The sequence below is a fragment of the Puma concolor genome, chromosome E4 (assembly GCF_028749965.1).
Source record: "Puma concolor isolate L17-30 chromosome E4, mPumCon1.1.hap2, whole genome shotgun sequence".
Lineage (NCBI taxonomy): Eukaryota > Metazoa > Chordata > Mammalia > Carnivora > Felidae > Puma > Puma concolor.
The window spans coordinates 46407071-46432243 of NC_141683.1; the positions used below are offsets into that span (position 1 = coordinate 46407071).

Genomic DNA, 25173 nt, shown 5'->3' on the forward strand with positions numbered 1-25173 from the left:
CTTCCCTGAGATCCTTGAAGATGGCCCTAACAGGGAAGACTTTCTTGCCTCTTGGGTCACAGGCTTGTAAGGACCGAATGTGGCATTGCCGTAGGGTCATGGAAAAAAATGAAATCAAGGTGATAAGCAAAGATGAAAGCAAGGGAGAGAAGGGGGCATTCTTTGACTACCTGGATCCAGTCAGGCCTGAGATCAGATCCACTCCTGTGAGGTAAACCAGTAAGTTCCAGGCCTTCAGACCTGTGTTCTCGCCATCGACGGTGCTTTTCTGCCTCCCACACGCATGGGACCTGGCTCTCACCTGCCTCGCTCCTACATGAATGTTGGTTGGGCTCCACTTGGATAGAGACTATGTGATAAGTAAAGGACATTGTCTCAAAAATAATTGCATTCTTTCTTTTTTTTTTTTTTTTATTTTGAGAGAGGACAGAGAGAGTGCAAGTGGGAGAGGGGCAGAGAGAGAAGGAGACAGAGAGAATCCCAAGTAGGCTCCGTGCTCAGCACAGAGCCTGACTCGGGGCTTGGTCTCGCAACTGCGAGATTATGACCTAAGCCGAAATCAAGAATCGGATGCTTTACAGACTGAGCCACCCAGGCACCCTCGAAATAATCGCATTCTAATGTATCCACTCAGAAAGACTACATTTTCTCCTAATTTCTTCTCACTGTTCGGGCCACCTGGTATAGGTCCTAAAGCTTACATTTCATTCCCTTCAAGAGAAACACACGTCTGCCAGCCATGTTTCTGCGTTAAAAACCGTGTCACCTGTCCTTTGCTTGCCCAGAAAGATACCTTGACTTGGAGTCAGCCCACCCATGAGGCACACATAGGTAGCAAGGAAGAAGAAGCAATTTTTTGAAGCCATATTTCACCCTTTTAATCAGTAACCCTAAACTTCCTTTATTTCCCCATTTCATCCCCAACATCTCCTGTTGTCACCTAAGCCGAAAATCTGGCTGTCATCCTTAGCTAAACCTTGTCCTCTTCCACCTACCCTGTAAATGCTATATCCATATGTATACGTCTATGTCTATGTGATGTATATATGTATATATATGTGTATCTATTTATTTATAGATGTTTATATCTAAATGATCTGTGAATGCGACACTTAGTATTCAGGGATTTTTTTTTCCTCTGACATTTACAATTGTTCCATGAGGGCAGGGCTAAGCAAGGCACTTAGCATGTAGTGGGCACTCAGTAATTTTAGTGACAACTCCCAGATCTGTTTCCTCATCCTTATTTCCAGAGCAACCATCTTATTGATACAAGCTGTCATTTTGTGATGCATTTCCTGTACAGCAGGTACCCCAGTGAAGTACATACTACTTCCGTCGCCATTTCACAGCTGAAGAAACGAGCACAGAGGCTACAGAATCTGCTCAAAGTCACACAAGTAGAAAGTGGAGAGGTCGTCTTACTCCAGAGCCTGTGCCCTTGTTGTCTGCCATGCTGAGCCCCTCCCGTCTTTGTTAGCTGCTGTGGAATCTCTTCTGATTTACTGGCTCAGCTTCCAGATTGGCTCAGTGCTTCCATCTCTGGAACAGTTTGCCAGAAGATCCATAAACTCCTTCAATGGCTCCTCCTTGTTTCATAGGAAAGCGCAGTGTCCGAGCATGAGCCCTCTGTGGCCCACCGCTACCTGCCTCGCCACTTCCTCTCTCATTCGCACCCTGGCACCTCGTGCTCTCCCAGGCTCTGTATGGTTCCCGGTACATGTCGGGTTCTCTTTCCCTGTCAGGGGGTATTCTTCCACCTTCCAGACCCAACCCTGCCTGGTTCCATCTCCAAGAAGCTCCCCTGACCTCCTCCTCTGAGTTGTGTCATCCTGAGTGCTTCTACTACACATACGTCAATCATTTCTAAACATCAGTTCACTCTTCTGTTTTGTGGTGGATGAGGATCATGTCTCCCAATTCTCTAGCACAGTCTGGCATCCAAGGATTGTTAAGCAGTGTTTAGTGAAGAATGGGCCATTAGGTTTCTCCATGATGATTTTCCACCGCTATTTAGTAACCCATATTTCTGTCCCTATATGACTTTTCGTTGTGATCCAAGGACCTGGTTTTGATATTTGCTTGGCCTGAGAAGACTGAGTTTTGCAGACGTGATATGCCTGAGCTCTTGACTAAGAGAAGATAGAGTCAAGAATGACCCCCCCCCCCACCCCCCCCGCCGCCGCCGCCAAAACGTCCACATCCTAATTCCTGGAACCTGTGAATGCTATGTCACCTTATGTGGGAGAAGGGACTTGGCAAGTATGATTACATTAAGGATCTTGACCCAGAGAGATTGTACTGGATTATCCAGGTGGGTCCAGTAGACCATAGGGATCCTTATAAGAGGAATGCAGGAGGATCAGAGTTAGAAAAAGAAGATATAAAGATGGAAGCAGAGATCAAAGAGGAGGGATGCTAAATTCCTGACTTCGAAAGTGGAAAAAGGAGCCGTATGCAAAGGTAGTCAGCCTCTAGAAGCTGGAAACAGAGCCAAAGAAACAGATTTTCTCCTAGAGCCGCTAGAAGGAGGACCATCCTACAGACCAGCATTAAACGTCTGACCTCCGAATTGGTGTTTTAAAAATCCATAAGTCCTTGGTAATTTGTTAAGTAGCAATAGGAAGCCAGTATAGATCCGGCAACTTGAAATATAGTAGTGCTATAATAAATACCTATAAATGTGGAGTAGCTTTGGAATCGGGAAGTGGACAGAGACTGGAAGAATTCTGAGGACCAGGATAGAAAAAGCCTAGGTTGCCTTGTACATACAGTTCGTAGAAATAGGGATTTTAAAGATTCTTCTGGGGAGGGCTCAGAAAAAAGAGCGTGGTGAAGAAAACCTGTATCACCTCAGAGAATACAAGTCATCATAAACATACCATTGGTAGAACTGTTGGACATGAGGGGCACCTGGGTCAGCTAAGCGGCCGATTTTTTAGCTCAGGTCATGATCTCATTGTTCATGAGTTCAAGTCCCGTGCTGGGCTCTGTGCTGACAGCTTGGAGCCTGGAGCCTGCTTCAGATTCTGTGTCTCCCTCTCACTCTGCCCCTTCCCCGCTCATGCTCTGTCTCTGTCTCTCAAAAAATGACTAAACATCAGGGCACCTGGGTGGCTCAGTTGGTTAAGCATCCAACTTCGGCTCAGGTCATAATCTCACAGTTTGTGAGTTTGAGCCCTGCCTTGGACTCTGTGCTGAGAGTTCAGAGCCTGGAGCCTGCTTCAGATTCTGTAACTCCCTCTCTCTCTGTCTGTCTGTCTCTCTGTCTCTCTCTCTGTCTCAAAAATAAACTTAAAAATTTTGCTAAATTAAGGAACATTTAAATATTATTAAAAATTAAGAAAAAAAAAAAGAAATACAGACGTGAAAGGTACCACCGGTAAGTGAAGGAAATGAGGAACATGTTATTAGAAACTGGAGGGAAGGCGGCACTTGTAATACGGTGGCCAAATGCTTAGCTAATCCTGTCCTACAAGGATGTGGAAAGCAGAACTTGTAAACAATGAACTTGAATCTTTAGCTGAGAAGACTTTTAAGTTGGAGTGTTGAAGTCAGGGCATAATTTCTTCTCGCTGCTTCTAGTGAAATGTGACAGGACAGAGCTAAATTGAAGGAAGAATTATTAATGGAAAAAGAGCCAGGACTTACTGGTTTGGGGAACTCTTAGTCTGTCCAGATTGCAAAAGATGCTAAAACTAGGAGATTCACTGTCAGGAACACATGCTCTGGGGAGACAGCCAAGGGTGTGGCCAATCTTTCGCTACTCTCTGGTAAAAATGAAAAGGTCAGAATGTTCAGTCACACAGATGACTCTTTGAAGAGATGAGGCACATATCCCCTCGGCTGTCTCAGCAGAAGCCAGGCTTAGAGATGGGGTTGTCTAGGAAGTATCTGTGGAAGAACCCCCTGTGTGATGAAGTGAACCCCCGTGCCACACACAGGAGGCCCATGGCGTTCTTGAGGATATTACACCAGTTTGAACCAAAAGGGTCAGAGAGGGGGTGCATAAGGGTCACACTCCCAAAATTCATACAGGCAGGAAACAAGCTGATGAGACTGCCCAGCCACAAACATGCCGCTATCCTTCAAGAAGTAAGAATGACTCTACAAGGGTAGAACCACGGGCCCGGGGAGCAGAGTCTTAATCCACAGAGGATGATTACCAGGCCTTAGAAGCAAAGGGAGTCTGCCCAGTTGGATTTTGAAATTGCTTGGGACAAGGGACTCCTTTTTCTCTTCCATTTCTCCCTGTCTGAATGGGCATGCCTATAGCTGTCATCTCTTGCCTCCCCACCGTTGTATTTTGTGAGCAGGTAACTTGATTTCTAGTTCCACAGGTTCACAGATGGAGAGGAATTCTGCCCTAGGATGGATTAGACTCAGAGCCTCGTTCATACCTAATTTAGATTATTTAGATAATGAGGTATGGGACTTTTGAGCTGATGAGATTTGCCTAATACTTGAGACTTGGGTTGATGCTGTATAGGGTAGAGACTCTGTGGTACCTTGGGGTGAACCTGTTTTGTATGTGGGAGACTTATGAATCTTTGGTATGAATCCAGGGGAACCCTGTGGTAGGCCTAATAATTCCTGTCCACATCCTAATCCGTGGAACCTGTAAATATGGTACTTTACACGGGAGAAGGGACGTTACAGGTGTGATTAAATTAAGGGTCTTGACGTGGTGGAGAGATTATCTTGAATTATTTGAATAGGCCCAATATAATCACAGGGATCCTTTCAAGAGGGAGGTAGGAGAATCAGTTAGAAGAAGACGATGCCGGGTGCGCGGGTGGCTCAGTCGGTTAAGCGTCCGACTCTGGCTCGAGTCATGATCTTGCAGTTCGTGAGTTTGAGCCTTGCATCAGGCTATGTGCTGTCAGCGTATCCCTCTCTCTCTCTCTCTCAAAAATAAATAAACATTTAAAGAAAAAGAAGATGTAAGGACTGAGCAGAAGTCAGAGAGGAGAGAGGATGCTACAGTGCTTTTTCGAAGCTGGAAGAGGGGACCACAAGCCAGCTAGTGCAGGTAACGTGTAGACAACAAGAAAGTCAAGGAAACAGATTCTCTCCTAAAGCCTCCAGATGGAAGGTAGCCGTGCAGCCTGCTGTTAGACTTCTGACCTCCAGAAGCATAAGATAATAAATGCGTGTGGTTTTCAGCCCCTACATTCATGTTAACTTGCTACGGCCACAATAGGAAAACAGCAGATTTTCCGGGCACTGACAAATTTGGAATTGAAGAGAGATGTGGGTGTGTCCAGCGAGTTCAGGAAGGCTGGAGTCTGATTTTTGGCTGGCTTCTACAGCACAGTGAGTGTGAGAAAAACAATCGTGCCTGGAAGAAAAACTGGATCATTTAACTTTTTGTTTTTAGCTTTGACATTTGCAGTCTCTCAACTTAGTGAGGAAAACCTGTCAAGATTTTGGTTCATCACGGGAAAAGTTCAGCAACTCTGCATAAATGGTGACTTTTTATGATGGATGATACATTTCTTCATTCTAATATTTTATTAACTTTGATCAAATATACTTCGATTTTTGTGGCTGTTTTTTTACCCACCAGAAACGTCTGTTATAAAGCATGGTTATTTTGTGCTAGACAGCTCTCTTAAATGCAATCTTTTAGGGACCACAGTCCATTGGTAGTTGAATTCCTAAAATGCTTGATCTTGTTGCTATGGATGACAATGAATATGATTGGCATCATATGTGTTTTGTTTGATGGTTGGAGAGATGTGAGAAATGGAAAAGTCAAGAAGTGTGTGGGGTTGGGTGTAAGTGCAGTTTTCTGGGGTATAAATCACAGATTGTGCCTCTCTTCCCTCTTACCTGGATCCAGGGAGCGTTTAGCCTGATTTATTAATGCTTGTCCACTACATCAGCGTGTCAAGCACTTTCACCTTTGTTTTGCATTCTAACCTCTGAATGGCATTTTAGCCCAATTTAAACTTTCAGCACTGAAGTTTCTTCCATATTCCTATGAATCACACATAATTTAGTACAAATACATAATGACACAGTTGTACATCAGATTATTCAGAAAAGAAGACTGCTGTGATTAATGTTAGGTAGTTCTGTGGTCAAGAAAACATACTTTTTTCTTTTTTTAGGTGAGCATTATGGTGGTCATTAGGACTATTCATGAATATTCCAGTTCTAGCTCTTTTCAGACACATAGTAGGATTATACTTTCTCCACTCTCTTGAATTTTCATGTGGTTCTCTGATCAGCTCTGGCCAAGTAAGTATGAGCACTTAACTGTTGTGCTCTGGTCTTCCCTCCCCTGCCATGCTGATTATGACAGCACGTGCTGACATGGGACCTCTGTGAGCCTGAATCCCTGAGGAGCGGGGACACACAAAGCCCTGCTGCTCGTCTGCACATATAGCATGTGCAAGACGTAAACTTGTATCTTATTGAACCACCAGTACTGGGGACTATTTCTTACCGCGGTGTAATCTCCCCCGTTCTAAGTGATATTCAGTGTCTCAGACAAAAAATGTGGTTCTGACAAGTTAATTAATTATTTGGGTATGTATTAATACTTCTTTGAAAAACTCGGAGAGGGGCACCTGGATGGCTCAGTCAGTTAAGTGTCCGACTCTTGATTTCGGCTCATGTCATGATCTCACGGTTGTGAGTTCAAGGCCCACATCAGGCCCTGCGCTGACAGCATGGAGCCTGCTTGGGATTCTCTGTCTCCCTCTCTGCTCCTCCTCTGTTCGTGTTCTCTTTCTCTCTCAAAATAAATAAATAAGCTTTAAAAAAAAAAAAAAACTTGGAGATACCTCATCTTATTGCAAACATCCTCAGTTTCCAAGTCTCAGTGTAATTTGACAACATTGTATATACCTTGTTACTTTTAATTACTGAGATACTGGCATAGTGACTTTAATGACTTTGTCTTAAATTTGTCAGTACACAACTTAATCTGTTCTGAGCAACTTCTTACAACTCTGTTTACTTTTTAAAGTTACTTTAAATGTTTACAATCTATCTGGAGAAACAACAGTGCAAAATATATTAGGAGCCTTAAAAGTGATTTGCCGCACTTGACATTTGCTCAGTGTAAAACGAGATACATGGCTGTATTTTAATTTATAGAAAAAGAATTTCCGTAAAGCTGATACTTTCCACGTCACTTCCATCACTACTAAAATTCTAACCAAATACCAATAATTTGAATAATCTCCTTGGACAGGTAATTATGGATGGAAGTGTTGAGTTCATGAAATTATGATAATGTAGATGGATCTAAGTCAACACTTGCATGTGGTGGCTGGGACCTTGCTATTTTTTAATATCCAAAAATTGTGGTAGAATGAATGTGGCTGAGCTAATCACCATCATTCAGAAGACAAAAGCTAAAATTCCTTAATTTTTTTAAACATTTATTCATTTTTGAGAGTGAGAGAGACAGAGCATGAATGGGGGAGGGGTAGAAAGTTTGGGTGACACAGAATCCGAAGCAGGCTCCAGGCTCTGAGCTGTCAGCACAGAGAGTGATGTGGGGCTCGAACTCACGGACCGCAAAATCATGACCTGAGCCAAAGTCGGACGCTTAACCGACTGAGCCACCCAGGCACCCCCCCTTTATTTTTGAAAGAAGCAGTATCCTATCCCATGTTAATACCACATGAGAAATCACATATAAGACATCAAATGAGGCTGTTTTCTTAGAGAGTACATCCTATGGGTTACTCCTTCAAAGTGGAATAATTACTTACTTATTTTATAGCTGATGTCTTCCTGTTTTAAAAATATGTGTACGCCCCCTCCCCCACACCCTGAATCTTTTCTCGTTTTCCTGTACTTTCTAAAATGCAGGGATTCAGTTGTACACACACGCGATCTGTATGTAGGGAGGACTCTTTGCAAAGTCACATTGAGTGAGTGCTTGTGTGTCTTTGCTCTGAACAGCTCCTTCACTAGCAATTCCAGGGGCTGTTTCTCCAACCCCCACTACTTGTCTCTAGGACTCCAGCTTCCTGCATCCATCTGGTCCCTGAGATTTCTTTATAAGACTGAACTTCCTACTGTTGGGCCCAGAAAAAGAAATTGAGGTTCCTCCCCACGCTTCCAACCCAGGAACAGCTCAGGGAGCCTCACAGGGTGACAGCTACCTAGATCCACTCAGACTCAGGGGACAACACAGGCCAACAAGTGATGGAAGAAAAGAAGTTCCATTTCTCACCAACAGGGAGGGAGCTTTCTGTCAGATGCCTAGACACATTGTGTGGCCGCCTTCAGAATTAAGGAGGGGTGGGGCGCCTGGCTGGCTCAGTCAGTGGAGCATGCGACTCTTGATCTCAGGGTTGTGAGTTTGGGCCCCGTGTTGGGTGTGGAGGTTACATAAAAATAAAATCTTCAAAAAAAAAAAAAAGAAGAAGAAGGGGAGGTTCGGGGAAATTTTTTAAAGAAGCTGTCAGTTTCTCTCAGGGTTCTGACTTTCCCTTTGGGAGATGCCACCCAGGGATTGGGGAAGCAGCATAAATACAGTTGGTTTGACTGTCTCCGGCCTCAGAGGAACTAAGAGAATGTTAAGTTTACTCTAGACACCGGCAAGTGTGTTCTGTTCATAAAGAGAGAAAATTACTCCAAAGGAGAAAGTTGTTTGATTTACTGTTTACATAAACCTGTCACTACCTGGCATTAGTTTGCAAATATTTTTGAGAAACGAATGCTTTTTTCCAACTTACAGAGCCCCTAAGTATAAAACAGTTAAAGGGGTTGCTGCTCTGGTGGGCCTCTCTACGGACCCCCAGAGCGGCTTTGCAGCATATTTAGCACAAAGGTATCTTTTCTCTAAAGCAGAAGTTCTCAAACTTTTTTTTGAATTTAAGAGTCACCTAGGACTCTTCTTTAAAATGCACATTCCAGGGGCGCCTGGGTGGCGCAGTCGGTTAAGCGTCCGACTTCAGCCAGGTCACGATCTCGTGGTCTGTGAGTTCGAGCCCCGCGTCGGGCTCTGGGCTGATGGCTCAGAGCCTGGAGCCTGTTTCCGATTCTGTGTCTCCCTCTCTCTCTGCCCCTCCCCCGTTCATGCTCTGTCTCTCTCTGTCCCAAAAATAAATGAAAAAAAAAATAAAAAAATAAAAAATAAAATGCACATTCTGGGCCTCAATCCCAGAGACTGACACTCAGGAAGTCTTGGGTAGGGCCTGGGAATCTGTATTTATCATGCATCCCAGATGATTCTGATACCAGCATGGATGGGTCATGAACCGCTGCTCTACAGACTGCTTTCTGGTGGCCTATTCAATGGCTTCATCTTAGCCCCACTTGGTCCCAGTTTATTTTAGGCACTTAGTTTACAAGTGTCGTATACCAATAAAAGGGGCTTTTCTGCCAGGGAAAATGCTATCTTAGTTACCTCTTCCTCATCTCTCAAATTCTGCGTTCCTGTGTCTGGAGCACTCCAGATGTGGCACGACTCTCAGCTCTCTGGTGAGTCTGCTCTATCTGAGGCTCCCAATACCCTCATCCTTCCAGCCCTTTCTGGTTTTCTCTGTTTGCTTTTCTTTTTCTTTTTCTTTGTTTAAGCAGACCTCTTTAAACCTCCCCTTCCCCAACCAACAAACCCTGAGGAGAGTTAAGTGATGTTTATCAGCAAATATAAAACTGACATCTTGGTGCAAACACAGCTAACTGATAAACACGTCAATGATCCTGTGTAGCAAGGTGCTGGATGTTCTGAGGGATACAGAGAACGAATCCAAATGAGTCATGTTTTTAAAAATAAATGAAGCCCACAATCAGACAGCACTTGACGGGCAGTAATTGAAAAGACACGATCAAGTGTTGGCGGGGACATGGAGAAAGTGGAACCGTCTTGCACCCCAAGTGAGAATGTCAAATGGTGCAGCCACTTTGGAAAACAGTTTGGTGATATCTTAAATAGTTAAATGTACCTCACCATATAATCGAGCTCTTCAGTGTTAGGAATTCTGCCCAAGAGAAGTGACAAAGACTTACACATGAGTGTTCATAGAAGTATTATTCATAATATCCTCAAACTTGAAACAACCCAAATATCCGTCCAGCGGTGAATGCATATAATACGGTATATCCATACATTGGAATATCATTTAGCAGTTAAAAGAAATGAAATACTAAAAGATGCGACAATATAGATAAACCTCAGAAACATTATAAGCGAAAGATGCCAGACACCAAAGGCTATATATTATAAGGTTCCATGTACGTGAATCTATAAAAGGCATACTCAGAGAGACAGAAAGCAGATTTGTGGTTGCCTGAGGCTACAGAGGAGAGCAGAAAACAACTGCCAGTGGGTTTGAAGAAACTTTTTAGGATGACGGAACTGTTCTAAAACTGGATTGTGGTGGTAATTACACAGTTCAGTAAACTTACCAAAATCACTTAATCACACATTTATAATGGAATTTTATGGAATATAAGTGTTACCACGATAAAGTGGTTAAATGTTTTTTAAAACAAGGCATATAGCAAATTAAAGAATCAGTTGTTCCCCTTTCTGCAAAAGAAATAGAGAGGTACAGGGCCGCCTGGGTGGCTCAGTCGGTTAAGCGTCTGACTTCCCCTCAGGTCATGATCTCTCAGTCCGTGAGTTCCAGCCCTGTGTCGGGCTCTGTGCTGACCGCTCGGAGCCTGGAGCCTGTTTCAGATTCTGTGTCTCCCTCTTTCTCTGACCCTCCCCCATTCATGCTCTGTCTCTCTCTGTCTCAAAAATAAATAAACGTTAAAAAAAAAAGAAAAAAGAAAGAAATAGAGAGATACAAGTCAGAGTATGGCCTGCAGGCCCCGGGATCCCTATAACATTCTCAGGATGTCCTCGAGGTCATTTTCCTCACAATTCTAAGAAGCATTTTGCCTTTTTTGCTGTGTTGACATTTGCACTGATGATACAGAAGCGGCAGCGGGTGAAACTGCTGGTGTCTTAACACCAGTCAAGGCGGTGGCACCAAACCTCGTCAGCAGTCATCGTATCCACCACCACCATGTGCTTCTAATGGAAGAACACGTTCCACTGTCACTTCAGAGTGTCCTTCATGAAGCAGTAAATTTTATTTAATGATATTGTCTTGTGCCTTGGATGCATACCTTCTTAAAAAATTTTTTAATGTTTGTTTATTTTTGAGAGAGAGAGAGACAGAGTGCAAGTGGGGGAGGGCCAGAGAGAGAGGGAGACACAGAATCCGAAGCGGGCTCCAGGCTCTGTCAGCACAGAGCTCAACGGGGGGGCTTGAACCCACAAACCGTGAGATTGTGACCTGAGCCGAAGTCGGACGCTTACCCGACTGAGCCACCCAGGCACACCTGTGCACAGCTTTGTAATAGTCTATGCGATGAAATGGGAGATAGGCACCCATAAAACATTTTTTCTGCACACCCAGGTAGGACGGTTATCCCAAGGAAAAGTACTTCTGCAGTTGATTGAGTTGCAGGCTGAACTAGAAATTGTTTTTATGGAACACCGTCTCTACTTTAGAAAAAAAATGTGTGGCAGATAAATTATGGATATTCAGACTTGGGTATTTGGCAAACATCGTCTCAAGAATGAATGAAGAGAACTTGTCACTTCAAAGACAACAATTGGCAGTATGTGTTGCCAGTCATAAAATTCAAATGTTAAACCAAAATTAGAATTTTGGAAAACTTTATACCACCACGAGCTTCCGTCAGGATCTCCTGACAGATTTCTGTCAGGATTCTGACAGCTTCTGTCAAGATTTTCCTGATGAGATTGATGGTGATTTTAACAAATGTGATTTCTTTTTTCATCTTGTATAATGAAATGTGTCAAAATTTGGAGAATATGGGCAAAGGGTGCTTGATACTAAAACGGTTTGAGAACTGCCAGCCTAGTGGCCGATAGCGTGGACGCGGAGGACCCTTCTTGGGTTGAAATCCCAACGCTATCACTTATTTCTTGTGTGGTCTCAGGTAAGTGTTTCATCTCTCAATGCCTCAGATTTCTCATCTATAAAATGGGGATAAAAACGGTACCTATTGGGACGCGTGGGTGGCTCAGTTGGTCAAGTGTCTGATTCTTGGTTTCTGCTCAGGTTCATGATCTCATGGTTTCATGAGTCCGAGCCCCATGTCGGGCTCTGTGCTGCCAGCATGGAGCCTGCTTGGGACTCTTTCTCTCTCCCTCTCTCTCTGCCCTTCCCCCACTCATGGTGTCTCTGTCCCTATCACAGTAAATCAATAAACTTTAAAATAAGAAGAAGAAAGTAAAAATAAAACCGGTAGCTACCTCAGAAATGTGGACATAAAAATGAGTTAATATATGTAAATAATTGTGAATATTAAAATGAGTTCATATACGGAAATCACTTAGAATAGTGCCTGACTTAGAGTACGTGGTCATTGGGTCGTTGTTACGATCTTGGTGAGTGGTGATTTGTAAAAACTAATGCATTTTACATATGCAATCCATAGAAATGTGTGTGTAATTATGTATACTTTCTTTTTCCTTTTGTGTAACTGGGAAATCTGAAGCTGAGATTCCTTCCCGAGCCTCTGCCTCGGTTTTGGCCCTCCTGCTTCCTGGCAGTGCGCACCTGTGCGTGGTGTCCGGGGGGCTGGCTCGTTCCCGCTCGGGGACTGAGTGCCCGGCCCGTCCGCCCAGCCTCTGTTGCTTGGGGTTTCCTTCTTCTCCTAGCAACCACACAGTGTGGTTTTAAGGAAGATGTGGTGACTCAGTGCCATTATGAAGGGTACGGTTTAATAGATTGAGTATAAACAGAATACAGTTGTGTACGGTTTCTAGTTTTAGTATTAGAAGCCGCGTTCCTGCCTCAGCAGTGTTCAAAATGACATCATTTTAGCTCAGTGTTTGGGAACTTATGTGAGTAGAGAAAAAGTGGAAGGCCCCGTCATATGTCTATTTTCAGTGCTTAATCCAAGCTGACAGGAAGTTTAAGGGGAAAAAGATGACTAACTTGGAACCTACCTCTGCAGTCCTTCCAGAGGGACGACATGTGAGCTATTTTTCTCTCTCACTGTTAAAAAGACGTTCATCACATGTTGACCTTGCTCACTTGTGCAACCAGTAATGTGACGCGCAGCTCCCGTCGAGTGCTGGGCCTCGCCCTCCCGGAGCCGGTGCCCTGCTTTGTAAACACGAAGGTACTTTGTCTGTTGTTCCCTGACTGTGTCAGCAGAAGGAACAGTTATATATTTTATACCCATTAAAAGGTTGTGAAAACACTCCAAAGTTTAGTGTGAGGTAAAGAAGGTAAGATAGACTGCCAAAGAATCGTAATGGTTGTTTCTTTTCCTAGAAGATCACAGACAAAATTACCCTCTGTTGTGGAGTACTGATGTTATACAGATACGCTCACGTTTGATGGTGAATAGCCAAAAACCCACAGTGTGTAAATCACTGGAGGTTCACGGATTTAAATGGCTTCTGCTATCCTGAGAGAAAGATGAACTCTTGAAACAAGAGTTCATTTGGGGGCCATCTGTTTTATCTGTCATCCCACATCCCTCTGCATCTGGGAAGAACAGCGGGCCAGCCCATGCGAGTCTTTATTCCTTGCCCCAGCCTAGGCTTTGAATTATTGCTGCACATCAAGATCCTTGCATGCACACCGGCACTTGTTAAATAGGTTGAGAACAGCCCTGACTTTCATTTTGGGGGTGTGTTTTGGGAGCCAATTATAACGCCTCCTGAATATTTTGTAAAGGTAATGTTGTATAAATACAAAGCAGTGCCATTATTGAGATGGTCTAAATACAGAGCAGTACCACGACTGAGGCAGCGTGCTTACCGATATACTTGCATTTAAGATTTGAGAGTGTTTCTTTCCCATGTGGCTAGTATACTGGGAATAGGAAATCAGATCAGACTAAAAGCCAAAGAAGTGCTTCTCGAATATAGGTTGGTAGTGAATTTTATTAATTCAATTGAATTCAATCTCACAATATTTGTTATGAGTGGAATAGATTTAGTTATTTTTAATCATGTTCTTCTCTCTGTCATTGCTAGGGCCTTGTGCAAACTTCATGTCTCAGTAACTACAGATGTCTTTTATAAATAGAATGCACTGAAGTTAGTTGACCTGGGCATGTGAACAGTGTCTGTGATTATACTACGGCAGCTCTTTGACACTAGAATCTTCTGTTCTTTGAGTGTCTTCCTATTTTTAGTAACTCCTAAAAACACCTAAAAATCACATATGAGTTGCACATAATTTTCAAAAATAGTTAATAGCTGTTTTTAAAACTCCCGCCTCTTTTCACGACAGTGTTCCAAAATCTTTGGCGGTTTCACCTTACAGTGTGATATCTTTGCAAGGATTTTTGTCCTTGTGAAGCAACCAGCTGTGAAGGGTCTCAAGCAAAACTAACATTTCTGTGATGACAGTTTATGCTGCTGTTTAATTGTCGATTCTCATCTTGTCTTCTATGTGTCTGTTTGTGTTTTTCAGGAAAAAAGTGCCAGTTCAAATGTGAGACTTAAAACTAATAAAGAGATTCCAGGATTAGTTCATCAACCCAGAGCAAAGTGAGTTCTAGTTCCTTTTTCCCTTATATTGTTTTTAAAGCTAATAATATTTTCAGAGTGAGCTCAGTTTTGCCTGCCAGATAATCAAGATGTATTATAAAGCTTCAGTGATTGAGACACTGTGATTTGGTCTAATGGAACAGAGCAGAGAATGCCAAAAAAGACCCACAATAACTGACAGAACAGACATGTCAAATCAGTTAAAAGAAAATAAAAGGGAATATCTTTATGACTATGGGGTAGGGAAGAATTTTGAAAAAGTCACAAAAGATGCAGATCTTTGAAGAAAAATGATTAATATGACCGCATTAAAATTAAGAACTTCTTTTTATCAAAATTTGCTGTAGGAGAGTAGAAGGAAGTGATGGAATATATTTACCACGCATATAATTGACAACGGTTGGGTTTCCAGAATATGTAAAGTAACTCTATAAATCAATAAGTAAAAAACAGAGAGCTCATAGAAAAAGAAGCTAAAGATATGAACAATCATTTTACTGAAGAGGAAACATGAATAGCTAACGTCTAGGAAGAAATACCATTTCACACCACAAGATTGGCAAAAAATTTAGAAGTCTGACAATACAAATGGTTGACCAGGATGTTGAACAACAGGCCTCTTTACCCTAGTGGAAGTATAAACTGGTACAATTACTTTGGAAAAGTTTGTAGTTTCTAAGAAAATTGTACCTGGGCATACCTTGCCCACCAGCGATTCCCCCTCTCAGGTATATACCCTAGAAAAACTTGTACATGGGTGCTGGAAGACCTAGTTGACCTGGAGAATTCTACATATCAGTGAAAATGAATGACTTAGAGCTGCACCTGTCAAGATGGAAGAAGGTCATAAATGTAAAGTTGCACGGGAAGGGAAGTAAGTGGTAGTCCCTGCCTGCTATAGTTTCATTTGCATAAAGTTCAAAAACAAGCTGAATGAATCAACCTATTATATATGTCTGTGATAAAACAATAAAGACAAGCAAGGAAATGAAAAGGCATTAAACTTGGAAGCGTGGTTCTTTCTCACTGGATGGAAGACAATGGGACCAGGGGTTCTGTTTCTTAATCTGAGTGGTGATGATATGGATGTTCCTTTAACTATTGTTATGTAAAACTGTACAAATAACATATGTTTTCTATGTGTTATGAATTGCACAATTAAAAAGTTAAAGAGAATAATGGGTATTTTTCTAGATTGTTCTAGAACCGAATCTACCTTGGCGATAAAATGCACTTTGTGTGACACTCAAGCTATCTCTCCTTTCCTTCAAAGAGGCTCCATTTTCCCAGAGCTACAAATCTGTTTTGTGGTGTTCCATCTAAATATGAACAAATTCCCTGAGGGTGCTGATCACACTGGTGGCACAGTCACCCCCACCCTAAAATAAATTCATGTATGTAATAGTAGTTCCATAAATCCATGCCATAAGCAGAAGAAGTTGTGTTATGTCTGATTCTTCCCAGGAAATCGAGACAAAAGTAACCTAGTTCATAATCACTTTACCCTGGCTCAGTGTCTGTGGAGGTGCTGCAGGTGGTTAGGCCTCTACAGGGGGTGGTGATGAGATCAAGGATTTAATTTTTTTACTTTCAAAGGAAACTGGACATTTTAAAATCCACTTATCATCTGTAATGTCAGTGGAATAGTAAAGCCAATTTTTGAACTGTTGGGTACACATTATGTCATAATCACAACCTTCCTGTCCACTTCACTGATAATCACTTTTATCAACACTAATTGTATCTGCCTTGGAGAGACAGCAAATATCTCATGATACAACCAAGTCCTGTTTTCATCCAAGCCATTCAATATATGCTATTTTTAAATGTTTCCCATATCTCTGAGTTCTAAGAAGAGACTATAAGAAGGAGAATTTCTTTTTCCCTTTACTGTGAATACTTATTTAATTTAGATATACTGAAGCAGCCTCCTTTGCAAACTGATATGTGCTGAAGCTTTCAGAGAAATTGACTAAATTGGCTTGTGTGTTTACATTAAAATTAGGAAGAAAATCCTCTGTTATTCGTGTGTGTGTGTGTGTGTGTGTGTGTGTGTGTGTGTGTGTGAGTTTTAAACTATGAGTCAGAACCTGGGTTACTGGAATTCAACTACGAAATCTTTCTGGAAGGCCACAAGAAGTTTTACTTTTCCTCCTTGCTGACACAGGTGATTAAGAAACTATTATTTATTATGCAGTGTATACATAAGTTAATGAGTTTCTTTTCCCCAGAAGTGGAAGAACAACCCCATACCTGATAACAGGAGATTTATTAATAATAAAGGTAGATGGTCTTCACATCTTCATCTGAGGTACTATGCAGAGCACATTCTTACTGACTTTGGGATCTCAAGAGAGTGACCTAATGTCATCAGGCTTCAGTTTTCTCAGAGAAAAATAGAGGAGAATCGTCATCTCTTACAGGGCTAGAGATATTTATAAATGAAATAATGTATGACCCAGTGCCAGTCACGGTATCTGATGCTGGTAAGAATGCCTTAACAGTTAGAAACAACGCAAATGCCCTTTGGGGCGCCTGAGTGGCTCAGTCGGTTGAGCTTCTGGCTCTTGGTTTCAACTCAGGTCATGACCTCAACGGTTTGTGAGTCCTGCATTGGGCTCTGCGCTGAGAGTGCAGAGTGTGCTTGGGATTCTCTCATTGCCTCTCTCTCTCTGCCCCTCCCCCCATCAATAAAATAAACTTTATTTCAAAAAAAAAGAAAAGAAAAGAAATAACCCAAATGCCCTTTTACAGGAAATTGGGTAAATGAACCCCACTGCCTTCACACAGTGAAATATTAGTTAAAACTCACAACACTAGAGGGACCGAGGAATATAATAATAGGAGAAAAGAGTAAATCCTGAAAGATTACAGAAAGCATGATGCACTCTTTGTAAAGCTAAAAACAACTAAATAAATCATCTGCTTTTTAGAGCACACGTAGAGGCAGTAAAGCTATACAAAGGGAAAGTAAGGGGATGTTGGTTCCCTTGAATTGAGGAAACACACATGGGTAGGAAGTAAATTAGCTCTAGGTTGTTGTCAAGGTCCTCGCATTCGTTTTTTACTTTGGCTTCATGAGTGCATATTATGCTACTTAAAAAAAGTATATTCGACTAAATAAAAGTAGCTGTGCGTGACTATAAACAAGGGTGTGTCATAATGTGAGGATTAGGATTAAGCCACTTGCCCGAGATCCAATTGAGCAATGATGATGATGATTTTGAAGAAATAACTATTCAGGCCAAGATTTGCAGGAACCCACTGAGTAATTGCATTTCATTTTTGCAGGTGAAGTATTAGGGAGTTAGGACCTTGTCTTCTGATACTTTTGTGGCTTGGGCTTTTATTATTGGAAACTTTTTCTTAAGTCCCTAAAAATGAAAGCCATATATCTTTCAGCTCAAACCCTCATCTTGCCCACCCTCTTCATTCCTTTGATTACTTGTCTTTAAGATTCCATACTGTTATCATCCCTAGTCTCATGAAACTGAGAAATCACAGACAGAAGAGTCTTTGACGATTCAAGGTTAACTCACAAGAGCTCTGCCAGCACCAACTGGGGGCATGGGAAGTGCTCCAGGAAAACGTTGTGCTTTCCGCGACTGAGTTTATTAGAAAGAAATAGGAATTACTGAAATTGTTAAGTTTGATTAGTTAAATCAAGGTACCAGCATACAGACTTTTCTAAAAGACTTTTAGATCTAATTAATCTTGGCATCAAATACTCACTTTGTAAGTGGATTCATAAACAGTCTAATTATCCCTTTCTAATACCTTGAGGAAAGACAGGCCAGTGCGCTTTTTTCTCCCGCACCATTCACAGCCACCAAATTGTGCAGCAGAAAGGGTTTAAGAATCCAGTTATTACTTAAGGACTGGTTCTCACAGCGCAGTTTGAAGGTAAAAACTAATATTAATGCCATTGTGTTGATAGAATTTCCACGTGAAAAAGAGAGCATCCGTGTTTATCCCGGCAGGAGACCGCTGAGACGGATCATTTATTTCATCAGAGTGAAAATGCCATCTCTGTCCCTGTTGAAGGGATTTCAGGGCTTGCCTGTGAAACGAACCCACAGAGAACAGCAGAGTAAACCTCGCGCTTTCAGGTCACACCGTACTTAAGGTGATGTACACACAGCAAGGACCTCTTGGTGCCATTGGCTCCAAGCGGCCGTGTCTGCCACACTCCCAGGGATGGCGGAGTTTATCTGAAAGAGCTCATTTGGTGCATCGGGGTCTGATAATAAATAAGTCACCTTTCCATTCATCTTTCTGGCTAACACAGCCCACATACTATATTTCAAGGTGGCAAAAAGTCAGTCCGTCTGCTGGGAGACACTTCTTGGTAGGTTTTGAAATGAGACAGAGGCAGGCCGGGATGTTCTTGCTCTTAGACAAAGAGAAAGCAGGCATCATTCCTGTGTCAATGGGGTGTGATGGTAGAGATGCACCGACGGAAGGCCAGTTGCCTGCGTTTGGGTAGAATTGTTTCAAGGCACACCTGAAAATGAAAATGGTATTTTACTTCTCAACCATTATACCCTCTACCCCAGAGTGAGGTTACTGTTTGGTTCAGGATTCAGGTAGGGTTGAAAACACCCTGTCTTGACTAATTAATTCTGGGTTGAGTAGCTTTTGTTCAGTTTGCTTTAATCAAGGAATGCCTTTTCTTTTTTTTAATGGTTAGAAAGTAGGTAAACTACACAAAACTGGAACCACTAAGGTTTTTGTGCTTGCTTACTATACATGCATCTTGAGGTCCTCACTGTTACCTTTGGCATCAAGCTCCTATTATGGACCCTGAGCTCTGCATTCCTGATCCCAGGGATCTTGTCAGTCTAATATGTATATGTCTGAGTACTAACTAAGCACCCCTGTTTTCATGTTTTGATATTTCAATAAAGGGTTAATGGAAGTTAGTAACAATCATCCAACGTTAGTGCCGGAAGGGACTACACTTCACCATGCTAACAAACTGAACTGCCTCGTGAGGGGTCACGAATCACATGAATTGAAATAGGGACCACTCAGTCAATTGATTAAATATTTCCCTTCCATTATACGCAAAGCAATATATGTAAAAAACTCTAACCTAAAAATTTCCACAATGGACATCTGATCCTAAAAATGCCATTTTTATGAGGTCTTTTGGAATCTCCCAGGGAAACTAATGTGTGTGTGTGTGTGTGTGTGTGTGTGTGTGGTCATCCATATTAAGATATATGTGTGTATATGCGTGCATATGTGTATGTGGTTATCTATTAAGATGTATGTATGTCTATATGTCTACATGCCTTTCTATCTGGGACCCAGAGCTGTCCAGCAACCTCATCTGCTGAAAGTTTGGCCAGGAACTGGGAGGATGCCCAGAACATGTCTGAGCAGCCACATTGACTGCCAGAATATGCCTGTTCACCACTCACAGGAAGCCCCCCAGGCTCTCCCTCAGATCCTGTTTGCACTAACTTTGGACACAACTCTAATGGATTTGGGTGTGCTAAGCATGGGGCAGAAGCAGCTGCTGGGAAGAAAACTGAAAGAGAACCAATACCTTCTTTGACCAGAAGAAATGAGAGCGGTTCAAAGCAGGCAGAGAACAAAAGCCTATAGTTTAAGGCCACTTTGCTTAAGGAGAGCCAGCTCTCCCCATCTCAAGAGGCTCCAGGGAGTGTTCCCGTATCACAGAGAGAGATTGTGGTTTAAGGCCTTGGGAGTGGCTGCTAGTCATTAAGTGAAAGTCAAGTAATGTTTGTGATAGATCCTCTATTAAAGTTTAGAAGGTTTGCATTCAAAATGGCTCAAATGAAAAATGTTTTGGCACTTAAAGAAGTAAAACCATGGGGAATCTGGGAAAACTCAGGTAGGCAAAATGGCTTCTCCACCCAGCCAGAGAAGGAAAGGAGGCTGTTTAATATATTCTCATGCTCCCAGATTCTGGCCTGCCTTTCTAGCCTGCAACAAGAGAAGGCCTGTTTCTGAAACAGGACATATACCTCATTTGAATTATCAAGGACAGAAAAAATGACATGATATAGAAGTGAAAGTGGATTGCTGGTATAAGATAGTTTGTCATTTTCCTCTTGTATCAGAGCTAATGTCCTCGTGCCCCCAGATTTTAAATCTTGCTTTTACACACAGGGGAAAACCTCCTTCAAGCCCCATTATCTGTCATTGGAGGCCTGAAGGGTGTGGGGTCCCTTGTGCCATTCTCTGCGGCCCCTAAAGGAGGAGGCATAGTGCTAAGGGGTATGTCAGGTGGGCTGTCCCCTACACCGAGACTTGAAGGGAAGGAGCTATTCCAGAGCCACCCCTCCCCCCACCCTCAGCCACTGCAACAAGTAAGCACTAACAGTGAAAGAAGCTCGTTGTGTGATGTGTCTCTTAGCCCAGAATCCTGAACCTCCTTGGACCACCTACACCTATTTCCTGTCATTAAGACCATGTTGCCTCCAAGACGTTTTCCTCCCCACGCACTTCCCATCTGTGATTCTTCTCTGTTCTCCTTACCTTCTTCTGTTTTGTCTCCCCCCGCCCCAAACTGTGTCCATCTGAGTAAGTAGGCTGTTAAATAACATTAGACAAGCAAGCAGACAGGGCAAGCGCTACTCAGATATGCTTCCTGATGCACTCCCACATCCCAGTGGAATTGCACTTCCCAAAAGGTGCATTGGCCGTCACCACTGCACAAAGCGTTCAGGGACAATGTCAAGTTCTTTGCCTGTTTGCCGCCAGCCCACACCTCTATGCTCAGCTGAATACCATGCTAAATACCAGTCTTTATAAAATACACATTTCACCATAACAACTTGGATATATTTTCTTTTTCCAGTTACACACAGTGTGAAATATGCCATGTACTGCTTGGCTACGCCTTTTTTTTTTTAACAAATGTGTATCTGAAGAAATCATTTGGCACACACCTCCCAGTAACATCACTATAAATAACATGTACGTTGAAAAGAAATTGTATTCCTTAAATCATAGGAACTCGTAGACTTTTATGCAACACATTTAGAGGATTACTGTAATGGCATTTATCCTTAATATGACTTCAGACTATCTCAGTGGAAAAGTCGGCAATAAATAAATGTCTGCCTCAAAGTCTAGGGACTCAGCGTTTTTCATTCGAGGGAGCTGGGTTTAAGAAAACATTGAAATACGCACTTAACTACTCTCTGGGTTTTTTTTAGCATGCACATCTCTGAAAGCCAACAAGAATTCTTCAGAATGCTGGATGAAAAAATTGAAAAGGTAAGAAGTAAAAATAAATTCCTTGTTTCAAGGGAAATATGCTAACTGCCTCATGAGTTAAGGTAATAATGTTCTGGTTTCTGTGTTGCAAAGCTGTTCCTGTAAGAGTATGGGTAGAGAGTTAAAAGAAGCCCCCTCCCCCGCCACACACACAAAATGTGACTGTGAGAATGTTTAACGTATACCAGAGCATCCAAGATTCTCGGCTTGTTGACCATTAATTAATTAAAGTGTGTAGGGCCAGATAGGGTCTAGCAGTGCTAGTAAGAGCCTTTGCCTAGAGACAGAACATTGCTCTCAGTGCACATTGTCTGCACGTGATGCCTTGCTCTCACTTCAGACTGCAGGCAAGAAGGTTCTTAGTACCTGTCAGAACTTATGGAATGTCTGCTGTATACCTGACACTGCTCTGAGTTCTCCTACAAACATCGCAAACCTGTTACAGTCAATACCGACCTCAGGGACATGGCTCTGAGACAGGTTTTATCTTCCTTTTACAGACAAGGAAACTAAGGCTCAGAATATTTGAATAACTTACCAAGGTTTGCAAGGCTGGTAGTGGTCCAGTTGGAATTTCAGCCCACATCTGCCTCACTCCAAAGCCGAGACTCCCAAGTTGCTTCTCTAGGAGTGTGTGCGTTTTACAATGACAAGAAGATCTGTGTGGAAAATTGAACCCATACTTAGGATCTCAGAGTGCCATATGCTAATCAACTGAATGAAGTATGGAAGATGGTAACAATTAAAGGCTTACTTGCAGACTTGCAGAATTTAAATGCATCACCGCAGGGGGTGAATTTAAATAATGAAGTTATAAATCTGAGTATTGTCATTTGAAAACCTTGTTCTGAAGAAGAGTACAATCCTAAATTCAGAACATAGCACAACTGTGGTTAAGGCATCATGGGCCAGTTTTGCCTTTGAATTTTTTCCATGTTTATTTTTATTTTTTACATTTTGTGGCCCTTTTATCTGAGCATTTGTTCACAAATTCCTAAGTTATGATACATATCACTCAATGGAAAATAATGAAGAAGGGCTTAAATTCACCAGTATTTCAGCAGCAGACCCCATTCTGAAATGGACCTCCTTAAAGAATAATTGTATAATCTTCTAAGGCACCATTACAAGACCAGCAGATGTTACCAATGTGAAAGGTAGAGATGGGTGATGAATTAAAATGGTACTTTAATGCATAGTATCACTTGGCTATACATAAATACTGATTTGCATGTAATTTTTTTTTATTATTAGTGAAATCCTGGCTCACATATGACTTTTTAGGTTGAAAACTTCATCTGGGAATAATTACCAAGTTTCATGTATTGGTTCAAAACCTGTTCAAGGTGTCAATAGCATTTGTTTTAATAAAGAAAAGCATAAAATAAATATTTCATTCCCACTGTAATGGTGAAGATCTTTTCTTTCTCAGTTTATTTGGATTTTTTTCCTCCACTAGCTTTTTGGCAATAAAAAGATCTTAGTAGTCAGAGTTAGTCTGTAAAAACCAAAACCTGAATAGTAAGTTATCTTTTTAAACAAAATTTACAAACCCTGACAAGGCATTTAAGATGATCTAATCCCTTTCTGGTGTGTTTCCATAATAGAAATTCTACCTCCTTGCACTCACAACTGGAATTCATTGTTTCCATCTGAAATCCGATTTCCCTTTTTCCTTTTGCATCCAGGGTAATTACGTGTCTAACACAACAAAAGCAAAGTGCATAACTTGATCATTTGTTGGATAGAACCGTCCCTGGACAAAGGAACATTTGTAGACTCAACATAAACAGTATTCTCCCTATAAAATATATTTATATCTGAAGAAGAGTTTTTATATAACCTGTGACATGCACCCAGTTCTAGATGTCTAGTGGAATTTTCTGTCTGCTCTGAACCAAGCTTTCCTGTTTCTTCCCTCTTATCTAAAATTCACCCTTCTGAATATTGTGAACATGCTGTTCCATGTACTATTTGACCATTGAGCCTCCAAAGTTAAAATGTACTTCCTTAATATATGCATTTGGCTTAATACAATCCTCACCATATTTTATATAGCCCAAATTGGAAGTTGGGTTCTTACAAATTATTCTCCTGACTTTTCACCATTGCCAGATATTTCTTTGGTACAAGTTAGCATGGGGACAACTAACTATACATGCAACTCAGATCTGTTCTGTAGGTTTCCTAGGGCTGATTTAAAAAAACAAAAAAACTCAGAGCTTCATGCTGAAAATTGGAGTCATTCTAAGAGAGCTTGAGTTTTGAGATTTAATCTCCCTCAAAATGTCCAGAAATTGCTTTTTCTTCCTTAAACTGATAAGAAGTAAAATTGACTGAATGTGGGGAGATTTAAACCTGCTCTTCCTTGATTCTTCTTTTGTATTTATTGAATGTCTGCAGGATGTGGTTTCAATTTACCCTTCAACTCTTGACACCAAAAGAAATCTCTGCTCTCTCAAGATAGATGTAAAAGTACCATTAGAATAAAGAAACTAGGGACGCATCTGGGTGGCCCAGTTGGTTGAGCCTCCAATGTAGGCTCCGGGCATAATCTTGTGGTTCGTGAGTTCGAGCCCCACATCGGTCTCCACTCTGATGGTACGGAGCCTGCTTGGGATTCTCGCTGTCTCCTTTCTCTCTGCCCCTTCCCCGCTCATGTCTTCTCTCTCTTAAGATGAATAAACTTTAAAAAATAAACTAGGACTATTAGGTGGTATAATATTTCTAGTGAAAGACTGCTCTCATTCAGAGGTGATCATGGTGCCGAGGTGCAGTTTACCTTTGCACCGCAGCTGGACCAGCATTTTCTAAGTAGTGGTGGCAAAGAGAAGAAAGTTGCAAAAATACATTTAAAAAAGCTAACTTGAGACACCTGGGTGGCTCAGTTGGTTAAGCATCCAACTTGAGCTTAGGTCGTGATCTCATCATGCCTTGAGTTCAAGCTGAACCCACATTGGACTCTCTGCCATCAGCACACAATTGTCACTATGAGCCAGGTCCTCCTGTTCTGAACACAGGTGTCTGTGGGGTCAGTTATTAAAACTTGAGGTCCATTAACCAGGCAATCAGGACAGCTTCTTGGACACTTGGTACCATTTCAGGTGCTCTGGTGGTGTGTAGGAGGCCAGGACACTGTTTCATCTGGAGATAAACAAGGGAGAGCTTTTGACAGAGAGCAGGGAGAGTTCCAAAGAGCTCTGTTTGATTGATTTACTTTTGCATTTCCTTTTTGGAGAGTAAAAATCCTCTGAAACAACAGGGGCACCTCATTTGTTTTTACCTCATTATTTTTTACACAGATATCTAACTGATTCCATTGGAATCTATAGTTGTTTTGCCTGACAGTTCACAGACTCCTGAACCTTATGTGAAGTGGTGACATTTGTCTAATTTTGCAACTTAGAGAA

At 41.9% G+C, this 25173-nt stretch overlaps 1 protein-coding gene across 1 annotated transcript in view; it reads left to right on the forward strand.

Moving 5' to 3' along the window:
• CE4H1orf21 (chromosome E4 C1orf21 homolog) overlaps positions 1 to 25173 on the forward strand; it is a 230421-nt gene that overhangs the window by 183375 nt on the left and 21873 nt on the right. Inside the window, exons 4-5 of the mRNA XM_086693884.1 lie at positions 14433 to 14509; positions 21703 to 21763. Coding sequence (XP_086550010.1) covers positions 14433 to 14509; positions 21703 to 21763 — 138 coding nt within the window. The remainder of the gene's footprint in view (positions 1 to 14432; positions 14510 to 21702; positions 21764 to 25173) is intronic.